The following is a 25,804-nucleotide window of genomic DNA, read 5'->3' on the forward strand; positions in this document are numbered from 1 at the left end:
GATTCTACAGATGCTGGAAATCTAGAGCAACTAGGGATTTTAATATATTTTTGACATGATGACATCTTATTATTTTAATTGATATTGTACTTTAAAACTATGTGGAACAGATCCTAGTAGTTTTATGTTCCCTTTGATTGTACTATTTTCAGGTTGTATGATCTGCTAATGGATGTTCATGTCTCTTAAAATTACCCTCCTAGTTAAACACATCCAGACTGTATGGAAAACAAAAGCAAGAACCATCCTCTGTAAGTTAAAAGCTCCAGGGCTGGGTTGCTAATATCAATCATTCTTATCCTAAATTTAATGTCTTTAAGAGTATATAATGGACTCATTTATATCTAAATACATGATTATTTTCACAGCAGTGAAAAATAAATTATTTATAAGTTTTATGGGAAAAAATTGAGTAATATGATTACTGTCACTTGAAGTAATCACATTCAGTTAAATGGGTCACAGATTCCTTAATTACTACTTTGAATGTTTATCCCGTTCACTAAAAAACAAATCCAATAACCTGGTATCTGATTATTCAAAAATGACAAAAATCACAACTAATTCAGTTTACAGCCTGGTAATAATGAAATGAATTTCAGTTTGCAGTCTTTAAATCGAAACAAGTTAACATGTGAACCATTGCCTCAGAAGCAGAAGAGAAAATGTCTTACATTGCAAGAACGTGGAATCAAGAACAATGCTGCTCAAAGCTTAGGTAAATGGTCATACAGGTTAAAGAATTTTAAAAAAAATATTATCAGGTTTAGAGAAAAATTCCTTAATAGTAAGATTGACTGAATGCAAAACAACAATATCCTGTTCAATAGATTGATTTCGATGCAGAGTGAGATGTACTATATATTCCTTTAGTATAAAGTCAAGAGGTGAAGGTGAGAAGTACTTCATCAAGTAGACAATGGTGAAACCTATATCACCATTTCTTTCAAAATATTGGTGCAGCTACGTAAATCAAGAATTGCAGAATTGAGGTTAGAGCTAATTTGACTAATAGTTCTCAATTTGAGATTGGCAGATTTTTATCAGGCAACATCCTCGGTTGCTACCATACTGTTCTAGCTTTGGCAAATCTAAGGTACAAGAATAAATTCAAAGTCATTTTCCCAGCAATTCAGAATCAGATTTATTATCACTGGCTTATATGACATGAAATGTGTTGTTTTGCAGCAACAGTATAGTACAATGACATAAAACTAAGATATACTGTAAATTACAAAATAAGTAAATAGTGCAAAACGGAATAACATGGGTTCTATAATAATATCCAGTCTTTGCAATTCAAGTCCTTCTTACAAATGAACTACTGAGAGTGGGAGTTCACTAGGAGTGAAATGGACACAGCATCTGCAGCACATCATTTCTGATAACTTTAGGCATAGATTAAAACAAACATCAAAGGTTCAAAATGTATGGGTGTAATGGAATCGTTTTTTTTTGCTTTATGTTCAGTTTCAAACTTCAAACATATCACTGAGGTGAGAAAGGCTGATGCCTTCTTAAGGAAAAGGATCAGAGATGGAGATTTGCAAGCAAATTTTCTATTAGGGCAACTCTACTTTGAAGAGGTGAGACAATAGTTCATATATTGAGCAATAAAGAAGCTCCATGACTTGATCACTTTTAGTGGTAAAATTATTAAAATATGCTGTAATTTTGTTTAAATCATTTAAATTGACATAGCAAATATTTTATACAAGTAGCATATTATCCAATATTGACATTTTAATAATTTAATACAGTATATACTGTAGACTGTAATTGAAATTATCTATGTTTAAGTAGAGCCTAAAATTAGCCAATTTTTACTTTGATTATCTATAATGTTCTTTCATAATATCATACATAATTTGGTCAGAACTATAATCATCCTTATTCATTTTTATTATACACTTAATTTCCTTTGATATGCTATTCTTCCTAATTTCATGAACTTAACTAACCTACCTAGGAAATAGTTTGCTACCAGCCATCTGCCTCTATCATTTTTGGCATGTGACAACATCCCAGTAGTAGTTCATTTGCACAATTTTAATTTTAAAGACCCTGCAGTTTCTATGACTGTGAAGTTAACAGAATAATGTATTGATAATGCATTTAAAGTGCTGTGTGCACAGGATATAGTAAGCTGAATGAGTTTCATTGTACCCATGTTGTATTGCTGAAAATGGGCTCCAGAACTAGCTGAATCAATGGTTACTTCACACTGGAGTAACTACCCAGAGTTTAAAATTGCCTGAAAATGTCTTATCCAAGCAAAAAAGATCAATCATTGTTGGAAATCACACCTTTAAAATTACTCAAAGCAATAGAGAGGAAGATGAGGACACACATTCCATTTCTTAGATGCCAACCTGGAAATAGAAAAGAATGCAGAAGTAAATCCCCTCGTCCCACATTTATGCAATTGCAATTATACATTGCTCTATGAAATATATTCACATTGCTCATTTTACCTCAATCTGTTTAAATCAACACACCTTCCTAATATTTAACTGTCAACACATGATGTGACACTCACATTTCTCATGCTTTCCACATATCCAGATATTTAACTGTACAGGCACATTATATACCGCAAGGCGCTCACTAACACACCACCCTATTTCTTGCAGAAGGAAATAGTGAATGATATGATCAGAGCCCAATCATTGTTGATCTGCCACATAAAATTTGTCCTTTTGCACTTGCTGTGCTATTCAGTTATTTGAGTGCTGTGATTGTTGGCCTCAGTTGCAAATTTCTGCTTGATACTCATAATATTTGATTCCCTTGAGGTCTAAGAATCTTTCTATTCAGGCCTTAAAACATCTATAATGACTCAATACCCCAGTACACTTGGGGCAAAGAATTCAGATTCACATACCTTTTGAGAGAAGAAATTTCTTTTCATCTCTGTCATAAGTAGTCAGCTCAGTATTCAAAGAATCTGCCTCCTAATTCCAGATTCCCCCACGAGAGGAAAGAACTCCTCTAACCATCTAAGTTCTGTTTGGATCTTTGGTATATATTGCAACAAATTGTTTGGGTCTTCAGGTGGTACAGATCCAGTTAGTCACAGATACAAATATTTGTTTGGTGCAGTGATACTCAGAGTGTGGCTTTTAATCCATTTTTGTATTATAAATTAAATGTTATTGTACTAGAGTATAACAATTATAACACACACAAAATGCTGGAAGAACTCAGCAGATCAGGCAGCATCTATGAAAATGAATAAACAGTTGACGTTTCAGGCCGAGACCCTCCATTCGGACTGGAAAGGTAGAGGGAAGTCACCAGAATTAAAAGGTCGGGGGAGGGGAAGGAGGAGAAGCTAGAAGTGAAGCCAGGTGGATGGAATGGTAAAGGGCTAGAGAAGAAGGACATGTTCCGACATGTTGGTCCATGGCCTCCTCTTCTGCCACGATGAGGCCACTCTTAGGGTGGAGGAGCAACATATCATATTCTGTCTATGAGCCTCTAGCTTGATGACATGAACATCGATTTCTCCTTTGGTAACTTTTTTTTCTGTTCTCCACAGTGGCCTCTTACATCTTCTCCTCACCTACCTTTCAACTCCCCCTGGTGCTCCTCCTCCTTAGACCATAAGACATAGGAACAGAATTAGGCCATGCAGCCCATCAGGTCTGCTCAGCCATTCCATCATGGCTGATACCGGATCCCACTCAACCTCATACACCTGCCTTCTCGCAATGTCCTTTGATGCCCTGACCGATCGGGAAACTATCAACTTCTGCCTTAAATATACCCACAGACTTGGCCTCCACTGCAGTCTATGGCAGAGCATTCCTCAGACTTACTACTCTCTGGCTAAAAGAATTCCTTCTTACCTCTGATCTAATTGCTTCTCAAGTTTGAGGCTGTGCCTTCTAGTTCTGGATACCCCCACCAGAAGAAACATCCTCTCCACTATCTAGTCTTTTCAACATTCCGTATGTTTCAATGAGATTGCCACGCATTCTTTGAAATTCCAGTGAGTACAGGCAGAAAGCTGCCAAACACTCCTCGTATGTTAATCCCTTCATTCCCAGAATCATCCTTGTGCACCTTCTCTGGACTCTCTCTAATGACAACACATCCTTTCTGAGATATGAGGCCCAAAACTGTTGCCAATACTCCAGGTGCAGCCTGACTATTGTCTTATAAAGACTCAGCATTATCTCCTTGCTTTTATATTCTATTCCCTTGAAATAAATGCCAACACTGCATTTCCCTTCTTCCCCACTGACCAAACCTGTAAATTAACCTTCTGGGAGTCTTGCATGAGGACTCCTAAGTCCCTCTACACCTCTGCTGTTTCAACCTTGTCCCAATTTAGATAATAGTCCACACTACTGTTCCTTTTACCAAAATGCATTATCATACATTTCCCAACATCTGCCACTTTTTTGCCCATTCTTCCAGTTTGTCTAAGTCCTGCTACAATCGCATTGCTTCCTCAGCACTACCTACCCCTTCACTTATCTTCCTATCATCCACAAACTTTGCAACAAAGCCATCAATTCCATTATCCAAATCATTGACAAATAACATGAAATGTAGCGGTCCCAATACTGACCTCTGAGCAGCCATCCAGAACAGGCCATCCTTTTTCCACTTGCTGCCTCCTGCCTGTCGGCCATTCCTCTATCCATGCCAGTATCTTTTCTACACCACCTTAGGATTTTATCTTATTAAGCAGCCTCATGTGTGGCACCTTATCAAATGCCTTCTGAAAATCCAATTAAATGACATCCACTGCCTCTCCCTTGCCCACCCTGCTTGTTACTTCCTCGAAGAACTCTAACAGATTTGTCAGGGAAGATTTCCCTTGACAGAAACCATGCTGACTTGACTTATTTTATCATTAGTCTCCAAGTACCCTGAATCCTCATCCTTTATAGTAGTCTCCATCACTTTCCCAACTACTGAGGTTAGGCTAACTGGTCTATAATTTCCTTTCTTTTGCCTTCCTCCCTTCTTAAAGAGGGAAGTGACATTTGTAATCTTCCAGTCTTCTGGGACCATGCAAGAATCAAGTGATTCTTGAAAGACCATGACCAATGCATCCGTTAACTCTTCAGCAACCTTTTTCAGGACTCTGGCATGTAGTCCATCTGGCCCAGGTGACTTATCTACCTTAAGACCTTTGAGTTTGCCAGGTACTGTTTCCTTTGTAATAGTAATGGTAATCACTTCTGCTCCCCGACACTCATGATCTTTTGGCATACAGTTAGTGTCTTCCACGGTGAAGACTGATGCAAAGTACCCATTAAATTCATCTGCAATTTTTTTGTCCCCCATTACTACCTCAACAGCATCATTTTCCAGTGGTCCAATATCAACTCTTACCTCCTTTTTACTCTTTATTTAACTGAAAAAAACACTTAGTATCCTGCTTTATATGATTGGCTAGTTTGCCCTCATATTTCATCTTTTCCCTTCTTATAGCTTTTTTAGTTGCCTTTTGTTGGATTTTAAAGGCTTCCCACTCCCACTCACTTTTGGTACCTTATATGCCCTTTCCTTGGCTCTTATGCAGTCCTTAACTTCCCTTGTCAGCCATGGTTGCCTACCCCTGACATTTAAGAACTCTTCTTCTGTGGGACTTATCTATCCTGCATCTTGTGAACTATTCCCAGAAACCTCAGCCATCTCTCTTCTGTCATCAGCCCCACCAGTATTCTCCTCCAATTTACCTGGGCAAGCTCCTCTCTCATGCCTCTGTAATTCCCTTTATTCCATTGCGAAACTGATATATGTGATTTATGCTTCTCCCTCTCAAACGTAAGTATGAATTCAATCATATTATGATCACTGTCTCCTAAGGGTTCCTTTACATTAAGCTCCCTAATAAGATCTGGGTTATTGCAAAACACCAAATCAAAGATAGGCTTTCCTCAAGTAGGCTTATGCACAAGCTGCTCTAAAAAGCCATCTTGTTGGCATTCTTCCCGTTCTCCCATGGTCCACTTTACTCTCCTTTCAGATTCCTTCTTCTCCACCCTTTACCTTCAAAGTTCGAAGTAAATTTATTATCAATGTACATATATGTCACCATATATGACCCTGAGATTCATTTTCTTGGGGGCACACTCAAAAAAACCCAGTAACCATACTAGAATCAATTAAAGGCCACATCAACAATGCAGACAACAAGTGTGCAAAAGACAATGAGCTGTAAATACAAAAAGAAAGATTTAAAAGAAATAATAATTATAATAGTAAATAAATATGCTTTAAATATCGAGAACGTAAACTGAGACAATAGGTTGTGGGAACAGTTCAGTGCTGGGGGAAGTGAAGTTGAATGCAGTTATTCCCTCTGGCTTAAGAGCCTGGTGATTGAAGGGTAGCAATTGTTTCTGACCTGCTGGTGTGAGTTCTGAGGCTCCTGTACTTTCTTCCTGATGGTAACAGTGAGAAGAAAGCAAGACTTAGGGTGAGGGGCCCCGATGATAGATGCTGGTTTCTTGTGACAACGCTTCATGTGGATGTGCTTAATGGTAGTGAGGGCTTTACTTTTGATGGACTGGGTCGTATCCACTACTTTTTGTAAGATTTTATGTTCAAGGCATTGATGTTTTCATAGCTGTCTGTGATGCAGCCATTCAATATACTCTCCACCACATATCTATAGAAGTTAGTCAAAGTTATAGATGTCATGCTGAATCGTCACAAACTTCTAAGGAAGTAAGGTACTGGCATGATTTCTTTGTAATTGTATTTGTGCTGGGCCCAGGACAAGTCCCCTGAAATGGTAAGATCAATAAATTTAAAGTTGCTGACCCTCTCTACCTTTGAACCCTCGATGAGGACTGGCTCATGGACTTCCGGTTTCCTCCTCATGAAGTCAATAACCTGCTGACATTGAGTAAGAGGTTGTGTTGTAGCACCCAGCTGGCTTCACCTATCACCTTCTAGCTTGGCCTCTTTCCCCTCCCCCACCTGGCATCATCTCCTTTCCTTTCCATTCCTAATGAAGGGTCTTGGCCGAAACGTCAACTGTTTATTCAGTTTCTTAGATGCTGCCTGACCTGCTGCGTTCCTCCAGCATTTCGTGTGTGTTACTCTGGATTCCCAGCATCTGCAGAATCTCTTGTGTTTATAATAATGATAATTTCATTATAAACAACAAACACTGGGAAATCAAGCAGTATTAAGGAGTAGAAAGACAGTCAGATATAGTCAATATGATATAATTGCTCGGTAACTATGACACTACAATCTGTATTCCATGTAACACACACAAAATGCTGTAGGAACTCAGAAGGTTAGGAAGTATCTGTGGAGGGAAACAGCTGACATTTTAGCCCATGAATTGTAAATTTCTCTCCATAGATGCTGCCTGACTTGCTATGTTCCTCCAGCATTTTGCATGTGTTGTTCAAGATTTCCAGCATCTACAGAATCTGTTGTGTTCTGTTTTCTTTTTTACTATCTCGATGTGCTCTATCTGGATGACATGCAAACAAAAGCTTTTCACTGTCTTGGCAACAATAAAAATCCAATTCCAATCCCAATACAGAAACCATAGATACATGGATGGACCAGCCTTTAAACTGCTTCCATTGTATGTGTTGATACAAGCAATGAGTATTTTTTTAAATCGTAGCACTATAATAGAAAGCAGCTCTGATATTATAGAGCAAGCAACAACTTGACAGTAGTCAGAAACTGATGCATAAATACAATGATCATATAAATATATTTGTTCAGTTTAGGGGCAGAGCAAGCATGAAGTGACCATGAAACATTTTTTTCTAATGCTTTATGGGATTTGTCCATGTTCATAGTTATGTATTTAATATTATATACATAGTATGTGATTGGTGGTTTGGTACTTAGAGTGCACAGTAATGATGAGTTCTTTTGTTTACAGGTGATTGTGAATATGGTTCCAAATCATGAGTACCATTATTTAATATCTATTGTGTTTATTTTTTGTTCATTATTAATTCCTGTCAGGATTTCTAAGATACTAGTGTTCATTTCTGATGCTTCTTTATTACATACTGGGAGAAGATCCCAGTTTCATGGAACTTTTCTTAAAAAAATGGGGGGGGGAAACCCCATCAGAATTTTTTTTAAGAGAAGCCTAATGTTAATGTTACACACATCAAAGTTGCTGGTGAACGCAGTAGGCCAAGCAGCATCTATAGGAAGAGGCGCAGTCGACGTTTCAGGCCGAGACCCTTCGTCAGGTTTAATGTTAATGTTATTGTTTTGAAGAAAAAACAACATTCTCTGCAAATCGGGTGCTGTTTGACGTAACAAAATATTGAGTTGTTAAGTAATTTATATTATGTTCATAAAGATGCATTTGATATCATAGAAAGTAACAAGCCTCCCGCCCCTTTCTAATTTCCGACACTTCACTCCCCTTTCTAATTTCCGACACTTCACTCCCCTTTCTAATTTCTGACACTTCACTCCCCTTTCTAGATCTTTCTGTCTCTATCTCTGGAAACAGCTTATCTACTGATGTCTACTATAAGCCTACTGACTCTCACAGCTATCTGGACTATTCCTCTTCTCACCCTGTCTCTTGCAAAAATGCCATCCCCTTCTCACAATTCCTCCGTCTCCACCGTATCTGCTCTCAGGATGAGGCTTTTCATTCCAGGACGAGGGAGATGTCCTCCTTTCTTAAAGAAAGCGGCTTCCCTTCATCCACCATCAACTTTGCTCTCAAACGCATCTCCCCCATTTCACGCACATCTGCTCTCACTCCATCCTCCTGCCACCCCACTAGGAATAGGGTTCCCCTGGTCCTCACCTACCACCCCACCAGCCTCCGGGTCCAACATATTATTCTCCGTAACTTCCGCCACCTCCAATAGGATCCCACCACTAAGCTCATCTTTCCCTCCCCGCTGATCTCCCTCCTGGCACTTATCCTTGTAAGCAGAACAAGTGCTACACATGCCCTTACACTTCCTCCCTTACCACTATTCAGGGCCCCAGACAGTTCTTCCAGGTGAGGCGACACTTCACCTGTGAGTCGGTTGGGGTGATATACTGCGTCCAGTGTTCCCGATGTGGCCTTCTATATATTGGTGAGACCCGACACAGACTGGGAGATCGTTTTGCTGAACACCCATGCTCTGTCCGCCAGAGAAAGCAGGATCTCCCAATGGCCACACATTTTAATTCCACATCCCATTCCCATTCTGATATGTCTATCCACAGCCTCCTCTACTGTAAAGATGAAGCTACACTCAGGTTGGAGGAACAACACCTTATATTCCGTCTGGGTAGCCTCCAACCTGATGGCATGAACATTGACTTCTCAGACTTCCACTAATGCCCCACTTTCCCCTCGTACCCCATCCGTTATTTATTTATATACACACATTCTTTCTCTCTCTCTCTCTCTCCTTTTTCTCTCTCTGTCCCTCTCACTATACCCCTTGCCCATTCTCTGGGTTCCCCCCTCCCCCTTTTCCTTCTCCCTGGACCTCCTGTCCCATAATCCTCTCATATCCTTTTTGCCAATCACCTGTCCAGCTCTTGGCTCCATCCCTCCCCCTCCTGTCTTCTCCTATCATTTTGGATCTCCTCCTCCCCCTCCCACTTTGAAATCTCTTACTAGCTCTTCCTTCAGTTAGTCCTGACGAAGGGTCTCGGCCCGAAACGTCGACTGTACCTCTTCCTAGAGATGCTGCCTGGCCTGCTGCGTTCACCAGCAACTTTGATGTGTGTTGCTTGAATTTCCAGCATCTGCAGAATTCCTCGTGTTTGCGAAGTAACAAGCCAGGTTTTTTAAAATAAATCTGAGACATGAATGTAAAAGGAATGTTTTAATTTCAAATAATTTGGCATGAGATCCTTGAAACTAATTAGCTGAGAGCACAGGTGTTAGGATACAGTGAAATATCATTTCCTTGTATAAGTATGGTAACTATGCACCTTACAATATTAATATACCACTGTGTTATCATATTTAAGGACAAAATTAAGAATTCTATTGTCTTTATTTTTATACCTACAGGGGTGCTATGAAACAGCTCTGGAAGAGTTTAACAAAATTAAAGATAAAGACTTCCAAGCTCTCTATCAGCTGGGTGTGATGTATTATGATGGCCTAGGCACCAAGGAGGAACCTGTAAGTAGAAAAGTGGGAGAATGTGGAAACCCAATTGTTGCTTTCCAGTGATATAAGTAAATGAATATATTCAGCATACATAGTTCTTGGTGATTCAAACTCCAATTCAATGATGTGCTCAATTTATCATAATAAGTACCAGTACATCAAAACTAGGTTCCCAGGCCCTTCGGATATTTATAGTCTGACAATGTTGAAAATGGAGAATTAAAGGTGCATTGCATTGTGATATTGAGCATCTTGTAGAAGTGGCAATCAGGAGAGAGTTGGTGCACAGAGTGACACTTCTAGAAGGTTGCAAGTAACTGCAGGCCAATCAATAAGAATTCGTTTTGGACAGTCTTTTGAGGAGAAACGTGAATCAGTATTTAGAATGGACAATCCTTTAAGGGGTGGTTGTGACTGCATGTTTTTGAAGTAACCAGGTGTGTTAATGAGGTTAAAGTATTTTAATAGAGTGGTAAAATACATCCAATTAGGTCACTGAGTGTACTTCACATTGACCTTCCCAGTTGAATCTTTCAGACTGAATCCAATGCATCAATGACACCGACTTCAGTTCTCTGAAATTAACAGGTCCTGAAGTCCTCCAGTTAGATCATAATGCAGAGAATACCTTTTTCTAAACAACTGCATGTACAAACTATGAACAGGCAAGGCAGTACGTAGAACACATAGAAGTAGAGACAAATTAGTCGTCTTCAGTTGGTAGCATCTGAGTCCTGGTTATTCAGCCTTTGAATAACAAAAGAGATAACACCGCTTCTGCGTCAAAGTTTGGACATCACTTGCACAGAGTTTATCTATCTTACAATAGCTAGAAATAAAGGAAAAATAGATATTTTTCTTTCAAACCAACAATCTTCCTGTATTCCAATTATATTATTTTTTTCTTCCAGTCTCTAGGTGTGGAATATATGAACAGAATTGTAAACACTGATGACCTGCAGGCAAGCCACTTGAAATTTGCTGCATATTACAACCTGGGCATTGCTTCCTTTGAAGGATTTGGAATCCAACAGTCTGATTCAGAGGCAGAAAGGTAAGGAAGGTGTTCTTAGTGACATTTGATTCAGTGTGCTCCAATAAATGCTTTATTTTTTTTACTTTGTACAGATTGTGGCTCCTTGCTGCAGATGATGGGAACCCAAAAGCAAGTGTAAAAGCCCAGTCTACTCTGGGAATGTTCTATAGCAGACCAGAATCTCAGAATTTGCCAAAGGTAAGAAAAAGGTTGTGTGGCCCCTGTATTTAACGTGAACTATGTTTTGGATTCCATTAGAGCAAATTTTGTTCTGTACCTGGAATTTTTGGGTCATGCTTTATGAATTTTGTATGTGCAATTTTATGTTACCCAATTTCACTGGGTCCGTCTGTAATATGTATCCTGCAATAATCTTTTAAACTAGGTCCTCAGCAATTCCACAGGCCATGCACCATGCCCTTTTTACATCCGTATTGTGAAACCATTTATCTTTATGTATCCAAAGGTTCAATTCTACTTCCCTTTTTCCTGCCTATTTCCAGTAACCTCTTATCCCAATTCTTCCCTTTTCTATCTTTCTAATGCTTAAAAGCACACAACCCAAACTTGCCAATCTTTCTTCTTCACCGGTTGAACACTGAATTACACATTAATATAACAAAGAAACCAATCTGGCACAATCAAATTAATGAAGAAATCTTACCTAGACATTATGCTGTAATAGTTAAGTATTGATATTTTCTATTAATACACATTAATGCAAATACTTTTCATCTAAAACATACAAGTAACAATGGTTACATATATCAGAAAAAAACTATAGGTTTTGTGTACAAACTATTCTTATTTCCATCGTTTTTATTGTAGTTAGAATATCCATGATTCTGTAACCTTATCTACTTTTTAATACCTTTGGACCATTTCTTTGTTAATATATAAATAAAGTGATTTTTCAGCACTGAATCAGCTATAGCTCCCTGTGTTAGTTGTATCTTCCATTTTGAAAACCTGAAGTTCAGTTACAGCTGTTAGTCATCTGACACTAGTTCTTTTTTCTTGTTAATTTGTGAAATGGATTGTGACATCTCTATTAATACTTCTATAGTTTTCTGGAGTCCAGTAATGAATATGATGTGAGCTGGTGAGATAAAATTTAATGCAGTGTAAGGGGTTTCTATTTTTTATGTCACTGTGTAGTCTAAGTAAAATGGCTTCTTTGTTATGTTATAATTGAAAGGGCTTCTTTGTTGTGTTAACTGCTGAGAAAGTCCTTCCCGCTAGCAGTTTGTTTGAATCACATTACTGATAAGATGTGATGAACCAATTGGGATAGTTGTTATGTTTTTGGTATTTCTGTAAGATATTGTATGCATGGGGTTTTGGGGCAGAAGGCGGGAGAGAGAGAGACAGAGGATGGACCAGGTGCTGTGAGTCCGCTAATGGGGTTGGACCCCGAGCAGGGCGTTCGGTGAGAAGAGGAGACTGAGACGGACTCATGTGGAGCGTCTGGTCGACCACCATTGTTGGTCCCAGGCGGCCGGTCGAGGTGGTCCGAGGGGTCGCAGGGTGAAGAAGGGTCCTGAGCTCCAACTGTTTGTGCACGAAGAGATTGAACTTTGATGGGTGTGGCGCCTTTTATTTTCCTTTTATATCTTATTCTCTATTAATTATATAGTTCCAGTAATATCGATAAACTGTAAGACATTTAATCGTATCTGGTGTATGTCTATTATTTGGGCAGGGCGGGGTACATCACACAGCATTCACACAAACTTATTACCCAGTTTGGCGGGGCCGAAGGCTGTTTCCCTAGACGACAGCGAGCCGAGCGACCCTGAGGCTGGCCGGGGGGGGGTTACATTGTGGGGATTTGTCCGGGATTGGATCTACTGGTATGCTGTGTGGTTGCCCTGTTTAAATCAGTAATGTGTGTCTCTGTGGGTTATTTGCTGGTTATTGCTGTATGCGTGGTGGGTGAAGTCTTTGTTCGAGTTCAGACTAGCATTGGCGAGTTGGAGGTGGAACTCGGGGCTGTCTATGCTGTTGGGAGAGAGAGGAAAGAGTGGTCTGATTTGGAGGTAGTGTCTGCGAATAAATGTTCTAGCTCTGGCAGGCTCCGCCTGGCGTTTGGAATAGTGTCCACCCCAGGAGGGGAGGAGGCGTGCAAGACGTGGGCAGAGCGGATCTCTCAGTTGTTAGATGAGTGGCAGTGCTTGGTTGAGGGAGAGCGACAGGGATTGGTTGAAAGTTTAAGTAGGCAGGCTGGTGACGGTGTTAGAGCTGTCAGGTTCACTTACACCGTAGAGGGGGGAAAGTTTTCAGTGTGTCTTCTCTGGCTAGGAGGGCGGCTAAATTGCTTTCAGTGCCAGGGGGTTCATTTCAGGGGATCAGCCCCTCCTTCAGTTGTTCAGCTGATCAGAGAGGTGTCGGGAAACTTAGTAGAGACCCAGTGGGGGAACGGCTTGGGGTCTCTGGGGAAGCACGTTCCCAGCAATGTACTAATGAACTTCCGAAAGGAAAAGACCCTATTCCTGAAGGCTTAGAGAGATCACACCCCAGGGTGTCATTACGGATAGAGGGAAGCGATGCTAAAGACATCCTCGACCCCGGGGCGCAGGTCAAGTTGTTATACAGTTCGTTTTACAACCAGTGTCTGAAGCATTCACTCTTGACAACCGCAAGGGCACTGGAGATTTTGGGTACCAGTGCCAGTAGTTATCCAGAAGATGATGATTGGTTAATGACCCTGGAGTTCATGGGGGCATTGTCTGGGCACCCAGCGTGTCGAGTTGCTTCTGAGGACGTGTGTAGCAGCCTTGAGGCGGTACCGAATTTAAGCGAGACCCAGCGGTGGTACGGCCTGGGGAAAGTAGCTGAGGGTGAGACCCTCTTAGTAGACGCTCTGAACTACCATGAGGGAGGGGAGTTGACCGCTGAAGATACCTCAGTGAGAGGGAGGTCGCGGCAACTGGACCCTGGCGCCGTGGAAGATGGAGGCAGCGTGTGTGTGGATTATGCAACATGGTTTAATGTGCTGGATCTGAGGAGTGGATGTTCAGATCCCGAGGAGTGCGGCTGTCGAGCCGAAGACAGCTGTATTAGTTCCCTAGGATTCTTCCGATCCAAAAAGATGCCCAAGGGCATATCCGGAGCCCCTGCATCCTTCCTGCGAGGCATGAGGAAGACCATGGGGGAAGTGAAGGTGTGTGGAGTTTTGGCGTATGTGGATGACGGCCTAGAGCTTGGATTCGCCTGGGGGGACTATGAGGCGAGGTGAGTGGCTGAGCCCGGGCGACAGAAGCGAAGTGTCACAAGTTGAGGAGTTTTTGGCCGGAGGAATTTGGTGCAATGTGAGAAAAATGACCCGACATACCAGTTGAACTTTGTGGTTGGAACAGACGGTGGTGGACCTGGGGTGGAAACCCAGGTCATCAATCTGAATGAGACACAGGAGAGAGGGGATTTGCACTGCTGAACTGAGTGCTCAGAAATACTGGCCGGAGACTGAGTGCCGCACTTGTGGGACAACCACGCTCGTCAACGTGGAGAAAGAGCAATGGAATTCCAGGCTGACACTGTGGTCATGTACTGATGAATTAATCCAGCGAGAAGAAACAATGACCCACCTTCGAAGGGGTCAGCAGAAACTCAAGACATCAATTCAGAAAAGACTGGAAGACTTACAAGTTGGGGAAGATCAAGGAAGTGTTCTGACTAAGGCCAACAGAAAACCGAAAGCCCAGGGAGGGGAGTTTGACTACACTCCCGAGGAGGTGACGAAATGGAGGACAGATCTCGGAAAAGGGGGGCGGACGCCTGAAAGGAACCTGAAGATGACTATCGACAGTTTAAGTGAAGTGGAAAAACTGAAAGTTGACCTGGAAGACTTCATCAGGAAGAAAATACTGGAAGCTGAACATCCTTTAACTGCTGCTTTTCAGGTCAGGGTGGAAGAAGCTGGCGGGGTAACTGCGTCCCAGATTGAGATGGCCAAGAACCGTGAGTCAGAACTGCTGAGGCTGTGGCGAGAGTTGAAGGAGTCCCCGAAGAAGCTGACGTCTCGACTGCAGGAGGCTGAAGAGGTAGCCCCGGCTAAATGTTTCAGTGTGGAGAAACTCAAACAGAAGCTACCGATCGAGGGAATGAGGAAGAATACGGATTTGAAGGATGATGTGCTGGACATGTGGTACATGCTGCCTTTCGCTAACTTCCCCGTGATTGAGGAAGAGACCTTTGGCCCTTCTCCCACTGAGTCAGGTGTAGTGGGGAGGACTAGCTGTGGGCAGTCTGGGTTACGGCAGGACCAGGATGGAAAAGAAGTGGGGCCCCAGACACTGGACCAGGGGGCTCTGAGTTGTGATGGTGGCCTGAGTGAGAGAGGAGTCGGCAAGCAGGCCTGAGGTATCCCTAGTAGTGTCTGACCCTTTAGGGTTTAGGTGAGGGGGTACGAAGGTCTTGGAGGATTAGGAAGCTCTCAGATAGGTTGGCCTATGTAGCACCCGTGAACGGGCGGAAGGTCCACTGCTTGGGGAGCAATGTCACTGTGTGTATCTGGATGGGATTCTGTGTCTGTAGGACTGGTTGGCGAGTTATTTAGAAGTCATGAGGACATGACTTTATTTGGTGGGGGGAGAGTGTAAGGAGTTTCTATTTTTTATTTCACTGCGTAGTCTAATTAAAATGGCTTCTTTGTTATGTTAACTGCTGAGAAAGTCCTTCCCGCTAGCAGTTTGTTTGAATCACGTTACTGATAAGAAGATGTTATGAACCAATTGGGATAGTTGTTATGTTTTTGGTGTATCTGTAAGATATTGTATGCACAGGGTTTTGGGGCAGACGGTGGGAGACAGAGACACAGAGGATGGACCAGGTGCTGTGAGTCCGCTAACGGGGTCGGACCCTGAGCGGGGCATTCGGCGAGAAAAGGAGACGGAGATGGACTCGTGTGGAGCATCTGGTCGACCACCATTGTTGGTCCCAGGCGGCCGGTCGAGGTGGTCTGAGGGGTCGCAGGGTGAAGAAGAAGGGTCCTGAGCTCCAACTGTTTGTGCACGAAGAGATTGAATTTTGATAGATGTGGCGCCTTTTATTTTCCTTTTATATTTTATTCTCTATTAATTATATAGTTCCAGTAATGTCTATAAACTGTAAGTCATTTAACCGTATCTGGTGTATTATCTGTTATTTGGGCGGGGCAGAGTATACAGCATCCACACAAACTAATTACCCAGTTTGGTGGGGCCGAGGGCTGTTTCCCTAGATGACAGCGAGCCGAGCGACCGAGGCTGGCCAGGGGGGTTACAGCAGTAATATGTAAGATGATTTATGTTCATTTTTAACCTGATAGGAAGCAATATAAACCAAGTGGTGCATATTCAAGGGAATTTGAGAACAATGATGGGGGAATTTCTGATATACTCAAATTTGTATGCAGTATATACAGTAAAGATAATGGTGTGTATCTTATATATGTTTGCTCCATCAGTCATATTTGACAATTTACTAACAGCAGATAAAATTAAATTCTGTTTCAGTCTTGTGTTGTACAAGTTTTTTTTTAATTCCAACATCCTAAAAGATGTCTATATTTTACATGCTTGCTTTATCCAGGCTTTTTTTTGGCATTCAGAAGCCTGTGGCAATGGAAGTCTCGAGTCTCAGGGTGCACTGGGTTTAATGTACCTCACCGGACAGGGTATTCACAAGGACGTACAATCAGCTTGTGAATGCCTGAAGGAGGCGTCAAGCAGAGGCAATGTTTATGCTCAGGGTCACTTAGCCGCTTACCTGTACAGTCGTAAAATGTACAATAGTGCTGCTGAACTTGCATACAGGTAAAGAGAACTGTTGTCTCATAATTTTGTCAACACAACCATACAAAAAAGGAATTAAGCCTGGGGAGAGCTGAAGACGCTTAAATAAGCCAGAAGGGCTTGTTGATCTGTTGTTTAATTTTGTGATTCTGATTCCTTAATTGCTTGAAATTTGAAGCAGGTTTAGCACCTGCAGTACGTTTTGAAGCTGCCCAGTCAGGTTCTCTAATGTCAATGTAATATTTCTTTATATAGATTTCAACTCAGCAGCATAGCAAAATATTCACCTTGGTATATTGTCACTGATCAATGAACATCTTAGTTAAGCAACTAGTAATGCCATTGGTTCATGAAACCAGGAAAATATCAACTGTGTACAATTTACACATAAAAATACAATGCCAGTAGATCAGACTTCTAGTCTAGAGTTTGCTGTTAGGGGAAAAATCAATGGCTTCATCCTCTCTGGACATGGAGGAAATGGTTAATCCTCTGTGTATTGTTTATTGTCTACTGTACAATGACATTTTCTTCCAGCTCATAGTTTGTCTTAAATTTTCACCAGGGTTGCCCAGTATGACAATATCCCTTTAATAGCAAAGGAAACTGATTGTCTACCATCTTATATAGCAAAGGGTATCGCCATAGCTGCTTTCTACTATGGGAGATGTTTACAGCTGGGTTTAGGGACAAAGCAGGATCAAACAGAAGCCAGAAAATACTTCAGCAAGGTACGTTCTAAAAATGTTATGATAAATCAATAGATCACTGAATCAACACAAATACCGATATTTTTCAGTATAACCGTGACCAACTTTAATAGCTTTTGAATAACTTGAGGAAATCATTTTATATGTGAAGAATTGTGTAAGTCCAGGCTGTTTCAGTAACGTTCATCTGTCCCAGAAACTGGTTTTACTCTTTGGTTCATTAATTTCAGAAAATATGAATGACAATTGCAGCATAATTAATTTCGCCTCCTACCTACTGCTCCAACTTACTTGCCTGCATTGGTTAAAGAGTCTGGTTTCACACAATCCATGGTTTCAGTCAGTTAGCACAGATTAAGTATTAAATGCATGAAATTGTATGTTTCCTGTCTGATATGGAGAACTGCCTGAATTCCATAGGTATCAATCCATTATTCCAAAGCCAAGTAACTCAACAGAATAGAAATATCTCCTCGCCCTGCCTTAAACAAAAGAGGCTATTTGCACCAAATGAAAATCAAACAACTACAGGTGCTGACAATATTATTCTTGTGCCGGAAGGATGGGTGTTGCTGTTATCCACCACCCTTCCATTAAAAGAAGAGTAGGTTGTTTGGCTTAGCTTTAGTGGAAATTTAGTATTCCAAGAAAGCTTTGTTCATGTTCTTCAAACTGTGTTACAATAATGATGGAGAACAGTTGGCCCATTGGGACCATGCCTAGCAGCAGAGGAGTAATCCCAAAAGTCACATCAAAACATTCCTTTTCTCTGTATTCCCTTGCGACTCGTTCTGTATTGCATGGATCCATCAGCTCCCCTTTAATTCTTTTGGAATTAAATATGTTGGTGTTTCAGCTCTCCCACTGAACCTAAGTAGAAGATATTCCTCTTTTGTCTCATACATTTTTTTTCATGTGAAGCAAATAAATACTGCAGTTGAATAAAATTAGCCAGGAGCATTATTTTGCTAGAATTCACTAAGTTGTCATGTATGGGATCGTTATATTTTAATGGAACTGAGAGTCAGCTTCTGTCCAAGTTTTGATACATTACTGTGATTTCAAATGAAAAACATTAACCACCAATAGTTCTGAAAAGATTTTTATGGAGCATCATTGACCTGGAATCTGAGTATTTTTCTAAGAATGAGGATGAAACTGGCAAAGCTGAATTAATTGCAAGAACTTTTCAAATGTCATGCATTATCCAATTTGAAAACAGAAAACACATAACCTTGCTGTTATTTTATTTAAATTCAAGGCAATTAACATGGATCATGATATGGCAACTGACTTGCATTTTCAAGTTATAATGGAAAGACTTTGAGAAGAGGCCATTATGAAGAAACCTTGAATAGACACTGCTTCAATTGATTATTGTTGTGACAGTTAGATGTAGTTTTTCATCATGTCATTTTGGAAATGGAAAATTGAAGACTTACCACTAAGCTGAGAGTAAAAGTGGCTTATAGCTCTGGAAAAAAAATCCTCAACTCCTTATTACTTGATGCGAATAAGTTTGGACAATATAAATCTGAGCCATCTTGGACTGAAGTTGTGAACATTTAGACTGTATGAGATCTGCCATGTTTTTTTAAAAATTGATCCGCCAATACTTTTGGCTTGTGTTTTTGCCATTTTGTGGCAAATGTTGCTAAGAAAGATTTTTCATGTGGAGTAAATGAGCACAGCAAGGGCAATGATTTAATTTTTGATTTAGAAAAATATCTGAAAGCATTTTGAAGGTATAATCAAAGTGTGCAAACTAAATCAAAAGAAATATTAGGGGATATGAAAACAACATGCAGGAATCTGAAATAATAACAGAAAATACTGGAGATACTTGGGAGCTCAGCCATGTCCAGTACTGTCTGTGTGGATTTGTATGAGTACATGTGTATTCCCCTGGGTGCACTAGATTTCTCTCACATCCCATTGAGGTTAGTGCGTTAAAATGGAGCTAATGGAGTTGGATGGTAGGAGAATCTGGTTGGAGGTGAGGGTCAATAGAGAGAGAATATAGAACAGGGAAATAAGTGGGGAATGGGATTTTTGGAATTGCTCTGAGAACAATAGGTAGAATGTCTTAATGAAGAGATGTCTCTCTAGGTACCATATCCAATGTGGACTTTGGTGACCATGGTTTTCCATATAGATCTACCCCTCATTCTTTGGATGACTTCTATTTCCTTGATGTGTAGCCACCTGGCTAGGTTTTTGATGTCTAGGTTTGCTCCCCTCGACCTTTCCAGAGAGTATGAGTTTTTCTAGGTCATCTTTCCGCATGATGTGTCCTAGGAATCTGAGTTGTCTTTCTCTTATTGTTGGTATGAGTGATCAAACTGCTTGGGCTCTTTTGAGAACTTCTTCATTTGATGCGTGTGTGGTCCGTGATATTTTTAACATTCTCCTGTAGAACCATAATTCATCTGCTTCTCGTCTCTTTTCCATTGCTGGGGAAATGGTCCAGCACTCACTTCCATAAGTCAGGATAGAATAAATGTAGCACTGCAATATTCTGTCTTTAGTGTACATGCTCATCTTTCTGTCTGTTAATATGGTCTTCTTTCACCATTGCTATTCTGAATTTGATATCTGTGCCGCACCTGCCATCACTTGTTATTAGGCTGCCAAGATATCTGAATTTGTTGACTTGTTTGATGTTTGTATTTCCGATCTTGATCACACATTGTGGGATGTTTGTCTTTCTGGAGATGACCATGCTTTTTGTCTTCTTGGTGTTGATTGAGAGGTCTCTGATTACTTTCTGCTGCCACTATAGTGAGTAGTTCTTGAAGTTTTGTTTCTGAGTCAGCTATTAGTACGATGTCATCAGCATATCTGATGTTATTTAAATGTTGCTAAATGACAATAAAAGAGGACTGCGTGTCCTCAGAATCTAATCTAATTATGGCCTCCAATTGTGAATCCTTTGATGTCTTTGGTACTTCTCAAGATATTTTCACTACACAAGTTGAATAAGTCTGGCAAAAAAACACAACCTCGCCTGTCTCCTTTCATGATATTCACATCCTCACTCACTTCTCCTTCTATTCTGATGGATGCTGTCTGGGACCAGTATAAGTTTCTTAAGAAACATATATCTTTCCCATCTATGTCAAGATCTTGAAGCATTTCCAGAAGATCTTGGTGTCTGACAGTGTCAAAAGCTTTTGTATAGTCGATGAAACATAGGTAGATGTCTTTTTGTACCTGGATGGCTCGTTCACAGATCATCCGTAGCATGAAAATTGAATTTCTGGTTCCAATGTTTTCCACAAAGCCACATTGTTCTTTACTGATTTCTGGCTTTATACAGCATCTTGCTCTCATCATGATTACTCTGAGAATAATTTTTGCCACGTGGCTCATCAGGCTTATTGTATGATGTAACTCACATTCTGTTGCTCCCTCTTTCTTTGGAAGTGTGTTGAACACGGATTTACTTAAATCATCAGGTATCTCCCCATGATCATAGATTTCATTTGCTATTTCTGTTATTTTCTCTATTCAAAAATCTTCTAAGGCCAGTATCATTTCAACAGTGATGTTGTTTAGACCAGTTGCTCTGTTATGTTTTGTTTTATTTATGGCTGCTCGAATCTCTGATTTTAGAACGCTAGGTCCTTCAAGATTCTTCTTTATGTTCGGTTTTTCTCTTCTTTGGTCTTCAAAAAGTTCTTTTATATATTCTGTCCATCTGTTTAGGATTTCCTCTTTGCTCATAATTAAGCTGCCGTCTTTTGCTTTGATGCATCCACTTGAGGAGCAAGGTAATTTCCCTGTTAATTCTTTAATCTTACTATGCATCAACTTTGTTCCAGGGTTATGGGTTTTGTAGCATTTCTATCTCTGAGCATTTATTACTTAGCCATCTGTCTTTAGCTTCTCTGCATTTTCTCTGTATTGTCTTATCAAGTTGTTTGTATTCTTCGCTGTCTCTTGGTTTGATGGTCTGTTTTTGTTGCATCAATTGTATTATATCTTCAGTTATCCATTTCTTCTTACTTTTCCGTTCTTTTCGTGGGATGGTTTCTTTTGCAGCTTCAACCATGGTATCCTTCAGTATGTGCCAGGAAGATTTGCCTCCTTCATCCTGCAGCAATTGAAACAGTTTTTCACCTTGATCGTGTATTCTGTTTTCAGATGAGGGTTGTTTTGTAGTTGTTGATAATCCAGTGGTTCTGATCTTTTTGCTTTCTTTAATTTTCTTATCTTTATTTTCATTTTGCAAATAATTGTATGTGTTCGCTTCCACAGTCTGCTCCAGGGTAGCTTTTAGATTGAGTTATCGAGTTTTTGAATCTGTTATTGATTGTTAAGTAGTCGATTTGATTTTTGTTGTTCCCATCTGGGCTTCTCCATGTCCCTTTCCTTCTTGGATGTTGTTTAATCCAAGTGTTGATGATTATCTGGTTGTTTGTTTTACACCATGATATAAGCTTTCCTTTCTCCCAATCCCTGGTCTCCAACAATATGGTCTATGCTTCCCTCACCAACTTTTGCATTGAAGTCGCCCATGACTATGATGGCTTCTTGTGATTTGCATTCTTCTAGTGCTTTGTCTAGGGAGTGGTAGAAGGCACCAATTTCTTCCTCTGAGCTTACTATTGTTGGTGCATATACTTCGATGCCAGAGATGTTGTTTTGTTGTCCTTTTAGTTTGATTAGCATCATTCTGTCTGAGATATGCCAGTATCCTAGCAGGCTCTTGGATGTTTCTTTGTCTAAGATGATTGCAACACCCTTTTCATGTTTATCTCCACCAGAGTACATCATCCTGTAGTCGTCTGATTGGAATACTCCAGTGCCTTTCCATCTTATTTCACTTAGGCCTAGGATGCTGACTTCTAGCCTCTTCATTTCTAATTTTATGTTTTCTAACTTACCAGCTTGGTGCAGGGTTTGAACATTCCAAGTGGCAATTCGCAGTCTCTTGTTCTTGCAGGCAGTAGTGGTATGACGATCCGGATTCACCTGTCTGTTTACATGATATCCCATACTGAGCGAGGTGTCTGCACTATTTGAAAGTGGGCTCCCATTTACGCTGTTGTCTTTTGAAGAGATGTTGATCTAAAATTTTGAACCCATTTTCCCTCACCATGTGCTCCTTAACTCATTGAGAATCTCTAATATTTACTTTTATTGGAGATATTTGAAGTGTGAGGTAAACTGGAATCATGTATCTGAGCTTTGAGGATCATCATAAAAGAAAGAGAGACACTTCAAGTCAGATATTTCAAGTCCCAAGCCATGGTTGAGGATAATGGGAGAAAAGAAATAAAGGAAGAGAAACTGGAACGCAGAACTGGCAACATTTCAGGTTGCATAGAGTGTATAGTGTGCCAAGTGGAATACACATTTTTATTTACTTGGGGATTTTTGTAACGGTAAGACAAGGAGTCTTAACTTTAGAGCATATATAAACATAGCTGTGGACGTGTAAGATCATATGATAGCTGTAGCAATACTGCTTTGCCACTGTGGGGAGCCCTGAGCTGAGATTAGCTTGACAACCTTCCTTCCCTAGACCTCTTCTCAACCTGAACCCTCAATCTGAAATCTAGAATGAACTTCACTGACAAACTATTAATTCGCCCCCATCTACTAGTTCAAGTGATCTCCTGCTGCTGTTGTCAATTTCCAGACGAACCAACATCTTATATGATTCCTGACAAAAAAAACTTCAGTTTCACGTTACTCATGGACTTAGCTATTCTGAGCGAAATTGAACTGAAGGGGTAAAATTTTTGACCATTTTAAATGTCGTAATATATTTTAAATGAGTATCCAACAATTTTAGCTTTAGATCTTTTGGCAAATAGAAACATGGAAACATAGAAAATAGGTGCAGGAGTAGGCCATTCAAGCCTGCACCGCCATTCAGTATGATCATGGCTGATCATCCAACTCAGAACCCTGTACCAGCCTTCCCTCCATACCCCCCGATCCCTTTAGCCACAAGGGCCATATCTAACTCCCTCTTAAATATAGCCAATGAACTGGCCTCAACTGTGTCCTGTGGCAGAGAATTCCACAGATTCACCACTCTCTGTGTGAAGAAGTTTCTCCTAATCTCAGTACTAAAAGGCTTCCCCTTTATCCTCAAACTGTGACCCCTCGTTCTGGACTTCCCCAATATCGGGAACAATCTTCCTGCATCTAGCCTGTCCAATCCCTTTAGGATTTTATATGTTTCAATAAGATCCCCCCTCAATCTTCTAAATTCCAACGAGTATAAGCCTAGTCGATCCAGTATTTCATCATATGAAAGTCCTGCCATCCCAGGAATCAATCTGGTGAACCTTCTTTGTACTCCCTCTATGGCAAGGATGTCTTTCCTCAGATTAGGGGACCAAAACTGCACACAGTACTCCAGGTGTGGTCTCACCAAGGCCTTGTACAACTGCAGTAGTACCTCCCTGCTCCTGTACTCGAATCCTCTCGCTATAAATGCCAGCATACCATTCGCCTTTTTCACCGCCTGCTGTACCTGCATGCCCACTTTCAATGACTGGTGTATAATGACACCCAGGTCTCGTTGCACCCCCCCCCCCCCTTTTCCTAATCGGCCACCATTCGGATAATAATCTGTTTTCCTGTTTTTTGTTAACTGCTGTTTAACAAGCTATCTAATGCAGCAGCAGACAAGGAGCCTTGCAAGAGAGGTGGACAGATGTTTGATTTAGAAAAGCATCCCAGAACATTTCAGAATAAAATCTAAAATTGCATATTAAAGCAAGCAGAAAGAACAGCTCCTCTTTGTGAAATGGTGCATAAATTGGTGTATGCAGCAACTGTTCACATTTTGTTTCAAAGATTCTTTCGGTTCTTTGCAATTGGTAAACTTTGCTGTTAATTCAGGTTCTTTCTTAACCCAGGATGAAATAAATCTTGTCAGTGTGTGTGTTTTTTAGCAAAATCATAAAATATGAATGGGAAGTAAAATATTTTAGGAAGTTATATGGTTTTGTTAAAAGACTAACATAGGGTCCATTTGGTGAACGTTGTTAGCCACTTCCAGCGAGTGTGGAATTTACCTCAAATCCTGAATGATGTGAATAAAATAAAAGTGAAATCAGCCACTCAACATGCATATGAAACTTATTGTCCTACACTATCACAAATTCAAATACTTTAACAGAAGAAATGAAACAATTGAGATGGAAGCTCCAATCCAGTTTACAGGCACAGTTATGAGAGAGAAATGAATATCTGTGGGATAGGTTCAGGATTTTAATACTGCATGTCACAGGATCCTTTACAGTTAGGAAAGGAGCAGTTCAATTAGATGAGATAGTAGGTGTTCTGTCAAATATTGGCTCCTCCCACCCCCTTGAAAACCAACCTAAAGGTTTGTCAGGGGTGTGATAAAATAGTTTATAATTGGCAGCATAGGTCCAGTTCCAATAATATTCAAGAAGCTTGACGACATCCAGAGCAATGTCAAGTGCTTGAAATCCATTCACAGCCTTTATCACGTAGGTACAAGATTCATTGCTACATCTGGCTGAGATGTCTTTAACAAAATGTTGCACGTTTGCAAACCTCTACCATCCAGAAGGGCAATGATAACATGGGAGGGAATTTGATGCTTCCTTGTTGTAGTCACACTTCATTTCCTATCCATTGTCATTTCGTAATCAATTATACTTCATCAGCAAAATGACCTCGAAAAAAATGTTCAGAAAAATATTCACAATGGAAATAAATGTAGTAATAAAAATGCTGTGATTAGAGTAAAAGAATAGAAAGAATTTAAGAACTGTTAAGTTTTCTACACAGTGACTGTAAAATAGTAGTACTTTAAAACACAGTTCAGGGGATTGTGTCATGGAATCAGGAGGCCAGATCTTCTCTGCTAGCTTCCCGACCCGACACACATGGCTGTGCTTATTCAATCTGGATGGAGCATCAATCACAGTGTTTTTTAGCCATTAGAAAGGTCTGTGTACTGTGAAAAAAAACCCTGCTTTGAAATACCTTTAACAGCTCAAAGCAGGGATTTACTGCCTATAAAAACTGTCATTGATTTTTAATCATTTTTAATGTCACGATGTTTAATGTCACTTTATAAAAATTGAAATTATGAAATAAAATTGATACAAATATCTATAAAGAAAAATAAGGATTATTGAAGCTGGCTAATGTTATTAATCAATGTATTGAGACAGACATTTATATTACT

The 25,804-nt window shown here is 40.3% G+C and overlaps 1 protein-coding gene across 2 annotated transcripts; it reads left to right on the forward strand.

Moving 5' to 3' along the window:
• Nucleotides 1-222: 222 nt before the first annotated feature.
• lrp2bp (LRP2 binding protein) lies at nt 223-18,943 on the forward strand. Of its 2 annotated transcripts, XM_063047694.1 has the most exons (9): nt 223-251; nt 603-718; nt 1,471-1,586; nt 9,995-10,108; nt 11,008-11,150; nt 11,225-11,330; nt 16,704-16,927; nt 17,472-17,637; nt 18,878-18,943. In XM_063047694.1, the coding sequence occupies exons 1-9, from the start codon at nt 223-225 to the stop codon at nt 18,941-18,943; spliced, it is 1,080 nt and encodes a 359-aa protein (XP_062903764.1). The 2 variants fall into 2 exon arrangements, with proteins under 2 accessions (XP_062903764.1, XP_062903765.1); XM_063047695.1 differs by lacking the exons at nt 223-251; nt 603-718; nt 18,878-18,943 and having other exon boundaries at nt 1,497-1,586; nt 9,995-10,112; nt 11,015-11,150; nt 17,472-17,701.
• Nucleotides 18,944-25,804: the final 6,861 nt, after the last annotated feature.

The sequence above is a fragment of the Mobula hypostoma genome, chromosome 5, assembly GCF_963921235.1.
Source record: "Mobula hypostoma chromosome 5, sMobHyp1.1, whole genome shotgun sequence".
In the NCBI taxonomy this organism is placed as follows: domain Eukaryota; kingdom Metazoa; phylum Chordata; class Chondrichthyes; order Myliobatiformes; family Myliobatidae; genus Mobula; species Mobula hypostoma.

Excerpts from the sequence above, each read along its gene's own strand:
- lrp2bp (XM_063047694.1), top strand. The coding sequence starts at position 223 with ATGGAAAACAAAAGCAAGAACCATCCTCT. Across the intron at positions 252-602 it reads AAAAGCAAGAACCATCCTCT|TTTGCAGTCTTTAAATCGAA; the intron begins GTAAGTTAAAAG and ends AATGAATTTCAG. Across the intron at positions 17,638-18,877 it reads CCAGAAAATACTTCAGCAAG|GCAATTAACATGGATCATGA; the intron begins GTACGTTCTAAA and ends TTTAAATTCAAG.